This window comes from Calypte anna, chromosome 3, assembly GCF_003957555.1.
Source record: "Calypte anna isolate BGI_N300 chromosome 3, bCalAnn1_v1.p, whole genome shotgun sequence".
NCBI lineage: Eukaryota > Metazoa > Chordata > Aves > Apodiformes > Trochilidae > Calypte > Calypte anna.
In genome coordinates, this window is record NC_044246.1 from 91,342,631 (window position 1) to 91,357,967 (window position 15,337).

At 37.2% G+C, this 15,337-nt stretch overlaps 1 protein-coding gene across 1 annotated transcript in view; it reads left to right on the top strand.

Moving 5' to 3' along the window:
• BMP5 (bone morphogenetic protein 5) overlaps positions 1-12,623 on the top strand; it is a 52,471-nt gene extending 39,848 nt beyond the window's left edge. The window contains exons 4-7 of the mRNA XM_008495642.2: positions 266-463; positions 6,762-6,838; positions 8,765-8,875; positions 12,474-12,623. Coding sequence (XP_008493864.1) covers positions 266-463; positions 6,762-6,838; positions 8,765-8,875; positions 12,474-12,623 — 536 coding nt within the window. The remainder of the gene's footprint in view (positions 1-265; positions 464-6,761; positions 6,839-8,764; positions 8,876-12,473) is intronic.
• The last annotated feature ends 2,714 nt before the right edge of the window (positions 12,624-15,337 follow it).

Below are 15,337 nucleotides of genomic sequence, written 5' to 3' on the forward strand. Positions count from 1 at the left end.
TGAAATGAATAAGATATATAGTGCGCAGAGACTGCAGTTTAATGCAATGACAAACTACCTGTAAATTTGTTGAAATTTTTGTAAATTGTTGAATTTGTTGTCTTTTAAGTTTCATTCAACAAAACGGGGTTAGGATTCTTAATCACTTAAATTCAAGGTTAAGGGCAAAATCCTTGCCAGGCTTCAGTCAGCAGCTGAACTCCCACTGTGGCTTCAGGAGTGGCAGATGTTCACCTTCTAACTTACAATTTCCATTACTTTATAGGTCGAAGTATCAATGTTAAATCTGCTGGCTTGATTGGAAGGCATGGGCCTCAGTCAAAGCAACCATTCATGGTTGCATTCTTCAAGGCAAGTGAAGTGCTTTTCCGTTCTGTCCGGGCAGCCAACAATAAAAGGAAAAATCAGAACCGCAACAAATCCAGTAGTCATCAGGAGTCTTCTAGGATGCCAAGTGTGGGGGGTAAGATGAAGCTATGATTTATTCGTCTGTTTAGAGGAGCTCTGGGCACCTGCTCAAATGCTGTGGAGTCACAGCAGCTCAACACAATATTTCATACTGGCTGAACTTTCAGTAACTGTGTTCCTACTCCATTTCTACCTGCTCCCCTCCCACTTCAGCTTTGCTTAAACCTCTTTTGATAGATGGCCCTGAGTATGATCTACCCTCTCTGAGCTAAGTCACTTATATATATCATGAGATACTGATTGGTGAAATGCCCAAGTAGTTTGGGAAAGTTCTCATCCTGTGTAGTAGACAACTGGATGGAATCTTCGCGACTCATGACAAAATGGTAGAGAGAGTAGGAAGAAAGATTGCACTCCAACTGTTTATTTAGGAAGCCTCAGAAAAAGACAGCATTTGGCCTCTTATTTAATTGCCTTTCAGCTGAAGAAACCAAGATGCAACACAAAAGTCTGAATACTGGAAATAAGGAAGCTTAATGAGTGTGTGAACATGTAAACTTTTAAAAAGGTTAGATAAGCTGATGTAAATACATATTGTATCCTCAAATTGAGTGAATTTGATCCCTTATTTTCCTGAAAGCTATTGATGACAATATGCGTAAAAATGTTGTTAGTCCCTATAGAGCCTGAAATAAGTTTTATTTTAGTTCTTTACTGAAGTGCTCCTTCATGATAGAGACACAAAGTCACTTTCTAAAAATTATCATCATTTTACTTTTTCTGTGGACAAGATGTGAAAACATATCTTCCTAAAAACATGGTATCAACATATCAAAATACCTTATCATGGTATCAACAAGTAACATATCAAAAAAACTAAGCCTGGGGATATCTACAAGTTAAAAAAAATCCAGTATTTAGCGGAAAGAATTCAGTCTTAGAGTGGAACTCATCAGTTTGACAAGAACCACTATGAACATTACCCATTACTGATGTCCATCTCAGAACACTGAAAGTGGTAGATGAGGTACCCCTCAAATATAATGCATAAGCCTTTCCCTCAACTTCTGCATAAAGATTAATTTTGTCTAAGCACATAAATTATTATCATATGTTTTAAAACTTATTTGCAACTTAGTTGGTGATGAGTCAAATCCCACTTTAAGGTTAAAAATTAGCATTAAAAATATCCAGAAAAAATTATTTTAATTCACAACAATTATTATTACCATTTCAGTAGTGGGCTCAACTGTATTTGTATATTATATTTAGGTAGAAAAAATATGCATAAGTTACATAAGTAGGAGAATTACCTCCAGAAGAGCTACCCATATGTATCAAAACGCTGGTCAACCTTCGGCTGAAGAAGTGGATTGCACACCACGGCAAATCAGCTTCCATGATCTTTCCTTGTAGTTTGCCTCAACTTTCTACATGTTGCAAAAAAAAATTCATTTATCTGGGTGCCACAAGTTATCAGTGATGGGATTTTTCATGGCATAAGTGATGCTTTTTCTTTTAATAACTTTTGTAGCAAGACTCAAAAATCGTGTAGATGAGAATACTGGTGCCTATAGAGGCAACGTGCAGATTCTATCTAAAGTCTAGAGTGTTCAAAAGGAATGTGGAGAAGAGAACATGTTCTTATTCTTATATTTTTGCAGAATGGAGGCAAAGTACTTCCAGGGAGAGTGCCTTTCATCAGGGAAAAGTAAGGCCCTTTTCCTCCTGTTCACCAGCCCAAGGAATTGTGCAGGTGCAGTGGATATGCTGCATCCCTGCAGACCTGTGGGAGAAGTCTACTTCTGGTTCTCTACAGCTTCCAGTAATGAGCAGAGCTTTAAAAGTAGAGTTAATATCTTCATATTTAAACCAAAGAAAAACACAAAGAATCCTGCCCATCATCTTCCTCCTGATGGCCTGTGAATAGACCATAGTCAATTCTCATCTAGCCCCTGATCTATACACTTTTGATGTACATGATACAGTGATGGACAAACGTAATTTTGTGATGTAGGTTCTTGTTTTTAAGCTTATCCCACAGTCTTGTATCTACAGCACCTAAGTCAATGTCTGACAGTGAAAAATGGTTACCTATGTGGCCAGAGGTTATGTAGCCAAACCTAGTTATATATGCTGTCATTTCTATATGATAGGCTTTGGTTAAACTTCTCTCTGCACATCAGTCCCAACTTGATGACAGTCACGCCTTGTTCTCCTTGGTTTTTTGTTTTGTTTTTTTTTTTCGTCCTTGTTCTTTTTCTTTTTTACTCCATTTTGCCTTTATTTTTCCTCTTCCTCTTTCCTTTTGCCCTTTGTCATCTCCTTTAGCCTCTTGGTTTTTTGTCTGTTACCTTTTGCCTTCTTCCTTTTGCTGCCTTCTTTTCTAAGTTCTTGGACCTCAGTGATTAACTTTACTGCATTCTCAGCACATCAAAGAGGAAAGCCCCACTGGGCAACTCTGTTTTTCCCTTCCAATGGAAAGCACATTTTTTGAATTATTCATTAAGACATGCATAAACATAACATGAAGAAAATAAAATCTATACATGTCTGTTATTATAGCAGCTGGGCAAATGTTGACACATTTGGGGTCAGCATCCCTGTGTTGCTAAGGACTTCAAGAGAAAATTATCTCAGTGCAGTGCAAGGGTAGAATTAAACTACATTCAAACTCCACCTGCTTGCTATGTACAGATTGACTATGTACTGTTTATTTTTCACTTACCCTGTTGTATTTTTGTCAGACTGTAGATAAAAGGAAAAACATATCAAAACAAGGCAACTTATTCCCAAAGTATGTCACATAACTCTTTCTTAAAACAATGTATGACTTAATGTTTTTTTAACATCATCTAAAAAGAATGACAGTGTAATTGGGCACTAGAGGATATCCACATTTAAATACTGAATAGTGACTTACACCAGGAAACTCAAAACAAAGTTACACAGTTTTTATTAATAATCTAGTGAGATAAAAACAGAAAATTATACCTAACTCTGCATTTTCTGTTCTTTTTTATTTTTTTTTTTTTTTGGGTGTCACACTAATTAATTAAAAACACAGCATATAGGCATGTCTATACATCTTTACTTCCTTTGGAAAAAAAAATCTTCATTACACTTCTTTAAAATATATTTTCTTACCTTCCTTCCTCATCTTCTTCTACAGAGGAGTTTGTACCACAAGTGCTGTTCTTGAATAGCTGAGGAACAATGTTTTCCTAGTCATAATATCCTACTGTTTTGATTCTTGATAGAATAACCATACGGGCTTTCACAGTATGTGTTTTTGGATCTTTGGCACCAGATTTTTACTATAAATGTCACAGATGATACTTACATGAAATATTACACTACACACAACATTTGTCTTCTGTGAAAGACAGAAATCAAGGAAGGAATATAGTCTTACTGGAGTCTCTCTTTATAGGTGTGAGGGTTAGATGATTTGTAGATACATGTCTGCATATGAAATGCAGACCATCTTTTCAGGTGTTGTGGTGTCACTTCTCATCCATCACTGGTTAACCTATATTCCAGTAATTCTGAGAATCAACACAGTAAAGACATCTATACAATGACTTAAAAGTTTGTTATTCAACCGCTCACCTTTAACTGTAGGGAAATCTGCTGCATTCTGATGCTAAAATTTCTGTGCATATTCTTATATATGAAAATGTCACAGCTGAGAGAAAACTGGCAAGAGCACAGTCTCTCTGCTCAAGAGCAGAGCTTTTGTTTACTTGCCTGCTTGGGTGCTTTTAAATTTCCAGAAAGGCTCAGTATTCACCTCCTGTGAGCACTAGTCAAAATAAGAATACAGATCCCTGTAAAGAGTCATCAGTGAAACAGTTCAGTTGTTTTTAAGTTAAATTTCCTTTGGTCTCTATTACCTTCACCTCACTTCTAATGTGTGTGCAGCACATACTACATTATCACAGGTAGCTAAGCACAAAATATAACCAAGAGTTCTTGTTTATAGTAAAGGCATAGAGATTTTTTAATACTCATGGTTTCCTAGTTTATTATTCCTTGATTCCAGTGGCTTCTCCAGAAGGGCACGGGACTCCCAGAGGATATAGGTATAAATTTTGACCATACATACATATACATTTTGACTCGGACAAGTGAGAGTATCTGGGATGGTAGTAGGCAACTAACTATCTGTGGTGAACCTTTAATGACTGTCATAGAAAATCCCATGAAGGGCTAGGAAAATACCCTAGGAAAGAAGGCAGTATTCAACTTTTAAAATTAATCAGGATTTGGGATATTATAGCTTAGAAAGCCTAACTTAACATCCCTGGTGGTACTAGAACAAGCCATTTAGTACTGCAAATGGAAATACCTTGACTGTACACAGTTTTAGAAGACACATTGGGGTGCAGACATATTCAACAGAAAGTAGGCACACAGCCTGTTAAAAAAAAAAAAAAAGAATCTTTTAGGAGTACGTTACCAGTAAGTATAAAATTTAGGTGGGTATTTTGAATGACATCTCATTGAGCCTCTCCAGATGTGAGTCAGTCCAACATTTTCTTGGTAATCAGGATGACTGATCACTCCCCCTGGATCTGGTGTCTGTTGTAAACTTGCAGAGAGCACACTCTGCTCTATTGTCCAGCTTACTAAGACACTAATCACCACTGGCACCAGTACTGATCCCTTAGGATGATCCCTACTAACCAGCTGCCAGGTGGACTTTGTGCCACTGATCACAACCGTTTGAGCTCAGCTGCCTAGCCAAGTTTCCACCCATTTTATTCTTTATCTGTCCAAAGTGTATCTGACTAATTTATAATAATGCCATGGGGGACCGTACCAAAAACCTACCTGAAAAGAAAGTGAACACACGGTGCTCTTCAAAAGCCCACAAAGCTATTTGGCCCATCACAGAAAACAATCAGGTTGAACAGGCACAGTCTGAGCTAACAAATCCATGTTGACTGTTCCCAAACACCTTGTTGTTCCTCATGTGCCTGGACACAGCTTCCAGGAGAACCTGCATCACAGACTTCCCAGAAACCAAGATTAAGATGATTGATTTTCTTTAAGATGGATATGATTTTTTCCACTTTTTTGATTGTTAGAAATACCATCCAGTCACTACAAACATCAAAAATGGCAGGGAGTGACTTTGTAATGATGTTGATCCACTCATTGCTCACCCTGAAATTCATCCCTTCCACTCGCGTGGACTCATGGATCTTCAGTTTGCTTAAGTAGTTCCTAATTCAGTTTGAGGATTTTTCTGCAGCGACAGTGAAGCACCACAGCAGGTTATCTCACAGACTGTAGAGATCCCTTCATTTCATTTTATGTGAAAAAAGCCTCTCAAGCTTCCAAGATTTTTTCATCAGACTCTCCCATCCCAAATGTTCCTAAAAAAGCATTCTATTCCTGAGAATGAAGATATTGTTACTTTTTCAGTGTCATCCTTGTTTGTCTTGGGTTTTGTTGTTGTTGTAAATTTCAGCCAACTGATTTTTTTTTCTACCAGAATGGTTATTTTGGTCCCAAAAAGCCACTTAAAGTTTTCTTGAAATGGAACCAGAGGAGACAGCCTGTCCTCCCTGCTGCTGATGTGCTGATGTGCTCTGGGCTGCTGATGTGGTGAAGCTATGACCCCATTGTCTTCTTTTCCTATTACTCAGGGGCACTAAGGAACAAGAACTAGATTTTCTCCAGGTCTGAAATTGCCTTGGAGAAACATGGATTGAAGATCCTCCACGTTCTTGCACCTTGAAACACCTCAGAATGCAGAAACATTCAGGCCCTTAATAAAACATCTGTTAGTCTATTTGTTTACATTCATATGACCATCTAAAGACAATCAAGTGGTGAATATTTCCAGAAAATATGGTAAAATATGAAGGAGTACAAAGTCTGGTAATGTTTAAGTAGCAGGCTTTTGAATATTCTGTTGTTTAGTTAAGGGCAATTTTTATAATTGTTAATTTATCTTTTGAATTGGGCTACTTACTTTACCTGGCAATTAAACCTGTGCCAACATACAGATGATTTACCATATCCTGGATTAAGCTCTCACTTGTCATCTGTTGATCACCTGTGTGCATTTTATCAGAGTTGTTACCTATCCAGCCAGCAAGCATCTTGTACACCTGTTTCCTCTGATGCTGAAGGCATCATTTTGTCTGTGAACACAAAGTGCATGAGGCTGATACTGCTGATTCTGCATTTCCAAGTTCACACTGCCTTTATAACCAACCCTAGGAACACAAATGACAGAATGATTCTTCCTTTCCTTTGTCAGAATCAAATAGCTAAATGCAGTCAGTTCTAGCAGTGCTTCTAAACAATTAATTGTTATTTTTATTTTCCTCCTGTAGATTATAACACAAGTGAACAGAAGCAAGCATGTAAGAAACATGAACTTTATGTGAGTTTCCGGGACCTAGGATGGCAGGTATGGTTCTAAATGCTGTTTCCTATCAACTCAAACTGGGAAAATCTATTTTACACTCCCCTATTATTTAAAGTCTGGGGATATTTTTGTTTGTTTCTTTGTTTTCTGGGGTTGTTTTTTGTTGGTTTTTTTTTCTTAGTTGGTTGGGTTTTGTTTGTTGTTTTTTTTTAATGGTAATTGGTATTTCACTGATAAGATACAAATCCTTTAAATGCATCTCTTAATGAATCTCTGTCACTATTGCTTCACATTTTTAAGCTCTGAAAGATTTTGCAGACATTCATGCCTGTAAGATCTAGATTCATTCATATAAAGATAAATCTGAAAAAAATATTCAAGATTTGAACAGATCAGTAAATAAAACCAAAATCCCCACAGTGGGCAATAGAACTTGTGGAATTTCTGTTTGAATTCTCTCTGGTTCAATGCTGTCTGCTGCAATTAAGAAATATTTCACTGAAGTAGGATCCTTCAGAAGCCAGAGCTCAGATCACTGCTTAGTGACATATAACACTTTATAAACACCTTATAACACCATATCTAACTTCAAATAATTTCTAGGAAAAATCATGCTCCCATACAGAAACAAACAAGGGAAGGTACTTGTAGTAAAAGGTCATAAAGACAGAGACAGGGAACTATGAGAAATTAAAATAGAGATCAATCTAGGTTTTTTTTCCAGAAAGCAAGGAGCTCTCTATAAAGAAAGAACAAGAAGGCCATCAGCAACTTCTAACCTAGACATATTGCACATGTAGGTAAGAACTCAGAGATGGCCGTCTGTGAATATCACATTTCTCAAAATTATTTTACAACAATTCTCCAGAACAAATCTATGAAATGAAGAAGTATGCTGCCTCTTCAGTGACAGCTCGTCCTTTACATGTCTCATATGGCCTCATCATTTTTTGAAGTGTGTTTATCCTCACATGAGCCTGGTGAAGTAGGCAGAGGCTGTTTTTCCAAGCCTGCAGAGACTGATCACCCTGGCCACAGCCACAGAGCAGGCTTCTGGTATTGACTTGAACTCAGGCTACTGAACAAGTGAGCTGTTGTTTCTCTGGAGATCAGAGATTTTCCAGGTATCACTAGTTGTTTTTTTTTTATTTTTTGAAACAGTACGTTCTGATGTGCACCAAGATGTGCAAGCCTCTCGGATCTGTCATTCAGGGTGGCAGCAGAGAAAAGAAAACCTGTTTTTGTCACAAAACAATACTTGAAGAATTAAAAGTTTCAGATGGAAAACCAAAGCTCCATTGTACAATGTTTGATCAGTGAAACTCAGGGTGCATGTAAGAAACATGAACTTTACATTCAGGGTGAAATGAGATAAAAACAAACGAAACCCAAGAAGAAGGTACTTGATCCTCTCCATCCTTCACACAGCACCTCTGTTACCTTTGCCTGGAAAAAAGGAGAAATCCAACTGTCTGGACACATAACTTTCATTAACATTTTTAAATATTTTCCCTCTTGTGGTCTTTTCCTCATGTTGTGTTGCTAGAAATACTCAAAAGGAAAAACATCAGTTACATTCCAATGGGTAATCTCCAACAGCCCTCAGTCTCATCTCATGCAGTAGTACAATTAACAGTGTTATGAATGCAGAAGAAAGATGATGCATGTTAATTATATTTTTGCTCAAGATAATGTGATAATAAGTATTCAACCAAACATATTTTGACCTTTAATTTTACTTACAGCCTCACTACTTGCTATTCAGTACAGATTTTGAATTTCATTTTTCTCTGAGTTTTGCACAAGCAAAGCATATATTTTGGTTTTTTGGGGAAAAAAGAGTAATTTAACATACCATGTTCTGAAGTCCATTTTGTCTTTGGACAAGTCTTAGTGTGATATAGTTTGAAATTGTCTGTGTGAGAAAAAAAATAAATTGATTGGGTTTATTTTTTCTCTTTTTTTCAGGATTGGATTATTGCACCGGAGGGCTATGCTGCATTTTACTGTGATGGAGAATGTTCTTTCCCCCTAAATGCCCACATGAATGCAACAAACCACGCCATTGTTCAGACTCTGGTATGCCTCTGCCTGCATTGTAGTTGCCAATTTTGCAGCTGCAAGTGTCTTGGGACAGGGAGTGTCTCTTTCTCTCTGTTTAACATTATTGGATTTTGGTTATTTCTTTGTAAATGATAATCCATGTCAAAGCTTTGCTTTGATACTTATGCTGGAGAGAGCATGAGGTGTCTGCAATGGCCTCTGTGTGAGGTTTTCTTTGCATTTCTAATGTAATAACACATGAGAAGACTGTGTCATATTACTGGAGAATAGTGTAGACAGAAACGAAAGGGGCCCCCCGCTCCCACTTTCAAGGGGTTTTTTTGCAGTTTATTGAAGCCCCATGTTTTAGCATCTATATGCTATACCTCCCAGAAATGTTGACACTTGGCCATTCTGTGGACCTCTGTTGTCAGTTGTTGGCAAAGATACTTAAACCCTAATTTAATGTGAAGCTTTGCAAGTAGATGCATTTGCATGTAAGAAATTGTATTCAGTCAAGCCTGGCTAACAAATGCAATTTATAAATAAGTGTGTTTGGATCTGTTGCTTTGCCTGGTACATGTAAAAGGGGATTTGCAGCCAGCTTTCTGCTTCTGCTAGTTCTTATGTTATTCCTGTGCATCAGCTGGAGCAGCCAAAAGGATGATCTTAGTTGAAGCAGCTGGATGGGCCTCCTCTATCCCATCAGCATTCAGATACAGTTAAAAAAGCACGGCATCTACAGAAATTAAGACCTTTAGACTGCCTAAGTATCATGCTATGAGTCTGATGTCTGGTCATGATTCTTCACCTGTGCCAGCTGAAGAACTGGCTCTGAACTGCAACAGTGTTAGGAGAATGATTAACAAACAGAGGAATGAGAGAGAAAATATGAGGAGAGAGTGGGAGTATGAAATCAGAACAAGAAAGGGTTGCCATTCCTAATTAGTTTCTGGAAAGGCCACGGCACACAACTGCAATTAGAGAAACATGGGTTTAAGGGTCCCTATGATTTAAACTGATGATAGGAAAGAATTCTGACCACCAGACTACACTGATGAGTCTATCCATGGATGTTGAACTTTGATTTTGACATTAAAAAAACTGGGTCTGAAAAACCTTTCCCCCTTCAGAAATGAGTGTAAGTATTAGCCTTCTTGGGGAAAAAAAGCCCCAAACGAAACCCACACCAAAAAACAACCCACAAACAAAACCAGTTTGGTTTCTTTCTGAAAACAAATTCTACTTGGGAAATTGTCATGTAATTCTACATGAGAGTGACATTCTTAAAAACTCAGCATGTGCTAAGACCTTCTCCTTTCCATTCAAATTTTCATCTATGCATCTTCTACAAGTCTGGCCAACAATGCAACTCTATACCAGGATTCAAGTCATCAAGATTCCCAAAAACAAGGGAAAAAGTCACAGCCTGGAAATAAACAGAAGAATTGTGGTAAGGGGTTCAGGTGAAGGGGAACAACAAATGCTACTTGGCAAGGAATATAGCAATATGCCAAGGAGATGACGAACAGCATATTTACAGCCCTCAGCTGAAAAGAAATAGGTCAGCAAAGCAATAACTTAGCACTATGCAAACAGTGTTCAGAGAAGTTGCCAGCATCAGTCAGATCCCCAGGTTAGAGTTCCCTCCTGCAATTATGGTCTGTTAAATAGGAAATGGGCCAGTGTTACTTTGTCTCATGCATCTAGCCTTTCAAACAATAGTTTATTTCCCCTGGTTAAGAATTTCATGCAGTTTGTCCTGTTTTAAAAACAAGATACTTAATTTTTCCCTCCTTTTTATGGCCTTTTTGGAATTGTGTGCCTCCCTCTGCATGCGCTGTTCATGCATTCAGTTCTGCAGCCAAAAAATCATGAGGCTAATTAAATTTTAACTGCACATAAATTAGATGAGATAACAGGAGCTGAATGATTTCTGGTTTAAATTATACAAAATTCAGATTTACACAAGGTGTGCGCATGGGGATGGCTTGGGAAACAATTATTCATACACCCCACCCTAATCCAAATGTAATCATCTCCTGGCCATACTGATTACACCATTCTAAAAAAGCCCACTCTTTGGGTTGGGAAGTGATTGTTCTTTGGTACCTGTCCAAACTGCACTGATGTTTTTTCTTTTTTTTTTTTTTTTTTTCTCTTTTGTAACAATAATAGGAGAAATGCTGTGCCAGTATCGCTCTCTCTCGTTTGCCTGAGGTTGAACTTAGGAAAAGAAATGATAAAGACATACAAATACAAGATAGAATTAATTTAATGGGCTGCATAAGTTTTCTTCTCTCTCACATCCCATCACCCTCTGGACAGGTGATGTAGTAGTGTTGGCCTCCAAGTCATGTGGATCAGCAGGTTGACTGGCACTGACTTCCAGGCTCACTCTTGAAAAGTCTGTGAACATTGCTCTTGTGCTGGGATAGTAGGGCCATGAAGCTCCCAGCTGGGTGGCAGGGGCTAGTGGGACAGGAGTTATGGCAGGGCAAACGTCTGTCTTGACAAGGCACAATCATTCTTTCCTCCTGTGCATTGCTATTCATTTGTTAAAGTGTTTTTAAATGTGTGTCTAAACCCTTACAAAACTGCTACTTCAGGATTTATTATTGCTCATTTCAAAAGACGTTCTCATGGTAATAGTTATGTAAAAATCGTTTCCTGTTGTCTGGCAAAGGCTCTGGGTTTGTATCACCACAAGACAGATGGCTCTAACAGATTTACAAAAACTTAACATACAAATGAAACCTATTATTCCTGAAGTCTTCATCCATGCCTTAATAATCTCTTGCCCTCTCTATTACAAGTCCCTCTTTTCTGGCCTCCCCAGTTTCCAAGTCTTCAGCATGTGTAGAATATTATATCCAAGCTTCTTTCAAGTACGAAGAACTTGTACTTCCCCCATTTTTAGATATTTCCACTAGATCCTGTTCATTCTGGGATGCTGTTCAAAACTCTTTTCCTTCTCTTTAACTTTTCATTGATACATTTCAGCCTAGTCTACAAAAAACCTTCTCTGTTCCAGTCACTCCCTCAAACCTTCTGTCCAACTGGAATTCATGTTATGGATTGATTTTGACTTCAGTGGAAGTAGAATTGGACCCATGAATACCTAGATAAGACATTAAAATGCACTCATCCTGTTTGATAACCCACATTTTACCATTCCATAAGCTGAAGGCAGCTTCAGTAAGAGCCTTTGCTATCTGCAGCAGCCTCTCCTCCACACCGAGACCCTCATCCAGGAGAGCATTTTAGCACATGCTAGGCTCCTGGTAAGCCCCTGGTCTTGAGCTTGTGCTTCATGTTAATCACAGTCCTCAACAGAGATGGTACTGACAATATGTTTAAGTGTTTTTCTGAGCAGCCTCCTAACTCCAACTCTTTTCTAAATTGCATCTGAAAATCAACTTTCTGTCTTGGCTCTGCATCCGATACTATCATATAACTCTGTCTGGGTGATTGAAATCAGAGCAATGTTCTGGAGGTAAGCTGTGCTTTAAAGTTGGTAACCGAGGAAAATCTGTGACCGCAGCACTCTGAATTGCAAAGACATGTTTTGCACTGACTTTGTCCTTGTACCTCTCTGTTTGATATATGAGCTATGTATTTATCTGTCTTTCAGGTTCATTTGATGTTCCCTGATCATGTACCAAAGCCATGCTGTGCACCAACAAAACTGAATGCAATCTCCGTGCTCTACTTTGATGACAGCTCCAATGTTATTTTAAAAAAATACAGGAATATGGTGGTGCGCTCATGTGGCTGCCACTAGAATAAGAAAAGTAATCTAAAGCAGAGGGTTTTATTCAGAATTGTAATAAAGTCAAGATATGAGCCTTGCTGATGAAAAGGCAGTCTTAAATTTATTCCATTTCATGTCATCTCTCATTTAAATGTACAGTACAATGTATATAGTAGCTTTTATTTATTTAAAAGTATATAGTTTCTTTTGTATGAGCAAAATTTCAAAACCATTTATTTTATGGGTCTCCTCACTATGCAGTAGAATTTCACAAACTAATTTTTCAACTGACCATACTGGAATCTATTTCATTCCATGTTGATACTTTAAAGTCTTTGTATAGATTTTTTTAAAAGGTAGAAACCCCAGAACTTCTGTAACTGCTTCATATTGTTAAAGGAACTAAAATAAGTTTGGTCATATTGTGCCAATGAAAACTGTGGTGGGTATTTATTTAGAAAAAGGCACAGGAAAAAAAAACACCAAAACCTAAATAAAACTGCTTGGCTAAACATATTTTTTCTTTCAGAAGTTCTGCTCCATTAGAAAAAGTGAAATGTTGAACAGTGTTTAAGTAAATAAATAGTAGATAGAAAATAGAAATGAAAAGATTGCACATAATTGTTGTAACTGTTTTCTTTAACAAGATGAGTGTAACTGGAGGAGTATGTTACTTCTTGGCTTGCAAAAGGTTCAAAGCTTCAGGAATTCTGCATAGACAGACTCTGTCCTATGTCTGTGACTTTCCAACTCTAAAAATTGATCTGCAACATTCTCACTTCAAATCACATCAGTCCATTATCCATGACACTGCTTTGGCAAATATTTTTATAATAACTGTCCAAGGTAAAACAAAACAAAACAAACCACCCAAACACACAATCCTTCCCATTCCATTGGCAAGTTACTATATACACAAAATATACTGATGACAGCATGGAAGGGTTTTGCTCCATTTAGTTCTCACTTCTGGGCATATTTTCAGAGTGAGCAAGGGAAGGAATAGGGGATCCAGCAGTTGCATGCATCAGTTGTTGCCTGTTTAGTTGAAAAACTTGTCCCTGGTGGTGGCAGTTCTCAAGGAAAGACAAAAAACATCTTTCTTAATGAGCTGTTACCCAACATTTGCTGCCTAATTTCAGTCCCATCTTCTTTAGACTATTGTGAACTATTGTAAAATTCTTAAATCCATGCAAGTAATTTTTAATCTCTCTGAATTCTTGGCCTCAAATGAAACCCTGTGGTTATGAATTACACAACTAATTATAGATAATCATTCTCACCACCACTATCCATATGCTCATTTTGAATTTACCACATTTAATGTCTTTGGGCACTCCTTTATTTTAGTGCTATGGAAATGGGAAAATAGAAATTCTGTTTTCTCCCCCTCACATGGCTAACTACACTTTTTAACTAATGCTTTTATCATGAATTGCCTCGATTTAAAATGCTTTATTTTAACAGTATTCAAAGTGTTGTTGAAAAATGAATAGGACGTATCAGTTTCTCCTTAGACAGTATATTCATGTAAACTCTGACTTCTCTGTTTATTTAAAGCATATTTCAGAAAATTCAGATTATTGCAGAGTGATAAAATCAGCATGTGCGTGTGACTGTGTGTATGCATGTGAATGTGCAACTTTCTTTTTTGCAGAAACTAATTTATTTTATCTTGCTTTTGGAGTAATACATAAATCTTTTTCATGCATACACTCATTAAAAAAAAAAAAAAAAAAAGAACAGTTCTTATTTCAGTCTTGGGAGCTTTTTCTCCTTAATGCAACAGTTCCATTTAACAGTTGCATCTATTTTATACTGACATTGCCTACAAATCTATGTTTAGTCACAGTTCATGCACAGGTTGTATGGAAAAACACAATATATCCAACTGAATTACCATTTTGGAACAGTTAAATTCCTGGGTTGTCTTCAAAAAATGTACTGGTTTCTGTATAAATTGGTTAGGTGGTTGTGCTTTTTTGAACTCAATTTATTCTAAATGGAATTTGATGGAAACAAAAGTTTAGGTACATTAAGTAATATATTTTTAAATAATGTTGTACCATTTTGAGAATAAGAAACTTAAGATTATTGTTATATTATTCTTTAAAATATGCTGTTGGAATATATTTCTATATTTTGAGACATAATAAACCTGTAATACTATTTTGTTCTGCTGTGATTTTCCTTTTGAGACACACAAAAAAATGATACCAGCCTCATAGATTGTTTTAAAGTAAAATCAAGAGATCACTAATATTTATGGATTGATCTACGTTGTGGGTCAGATTTTTTTAGCTTTTAATTTATTCACAATGTTAACACCATTGCTACACATTCCAGGCCAAAATCAAATATTTACAGAATTTTACTGGTGGCCACTTCTATGGCTTAGGAGTATTCACCCTTTGGAAGTCAGCTGAGAGGCGAATTGTACTCCAGGAGTGATCTTATCTGCCTGTGGAAGCTCGTGGTTCCCTAAGTGTGATTTCAATGTCCAAGACAGGGTGAACTTTGACTGAAGTGTGGAGCATTTATAAGTTCTTTTATGTGCTAAGCTGTGAACCCACCTAACAGTCATCCTTTGGTTAGATCACCTGGTGGTCTCTCCTTCATCTGGATGCACATTTCAACATTTCCAAATATAAGTACACATAAGGTAATTTTTTTCTGGTTTTGGCCAAAGGTTTCAAATTCATTAATCAGAGAACTGGGGTGGCAGACACTTGCTGACTGTCAAA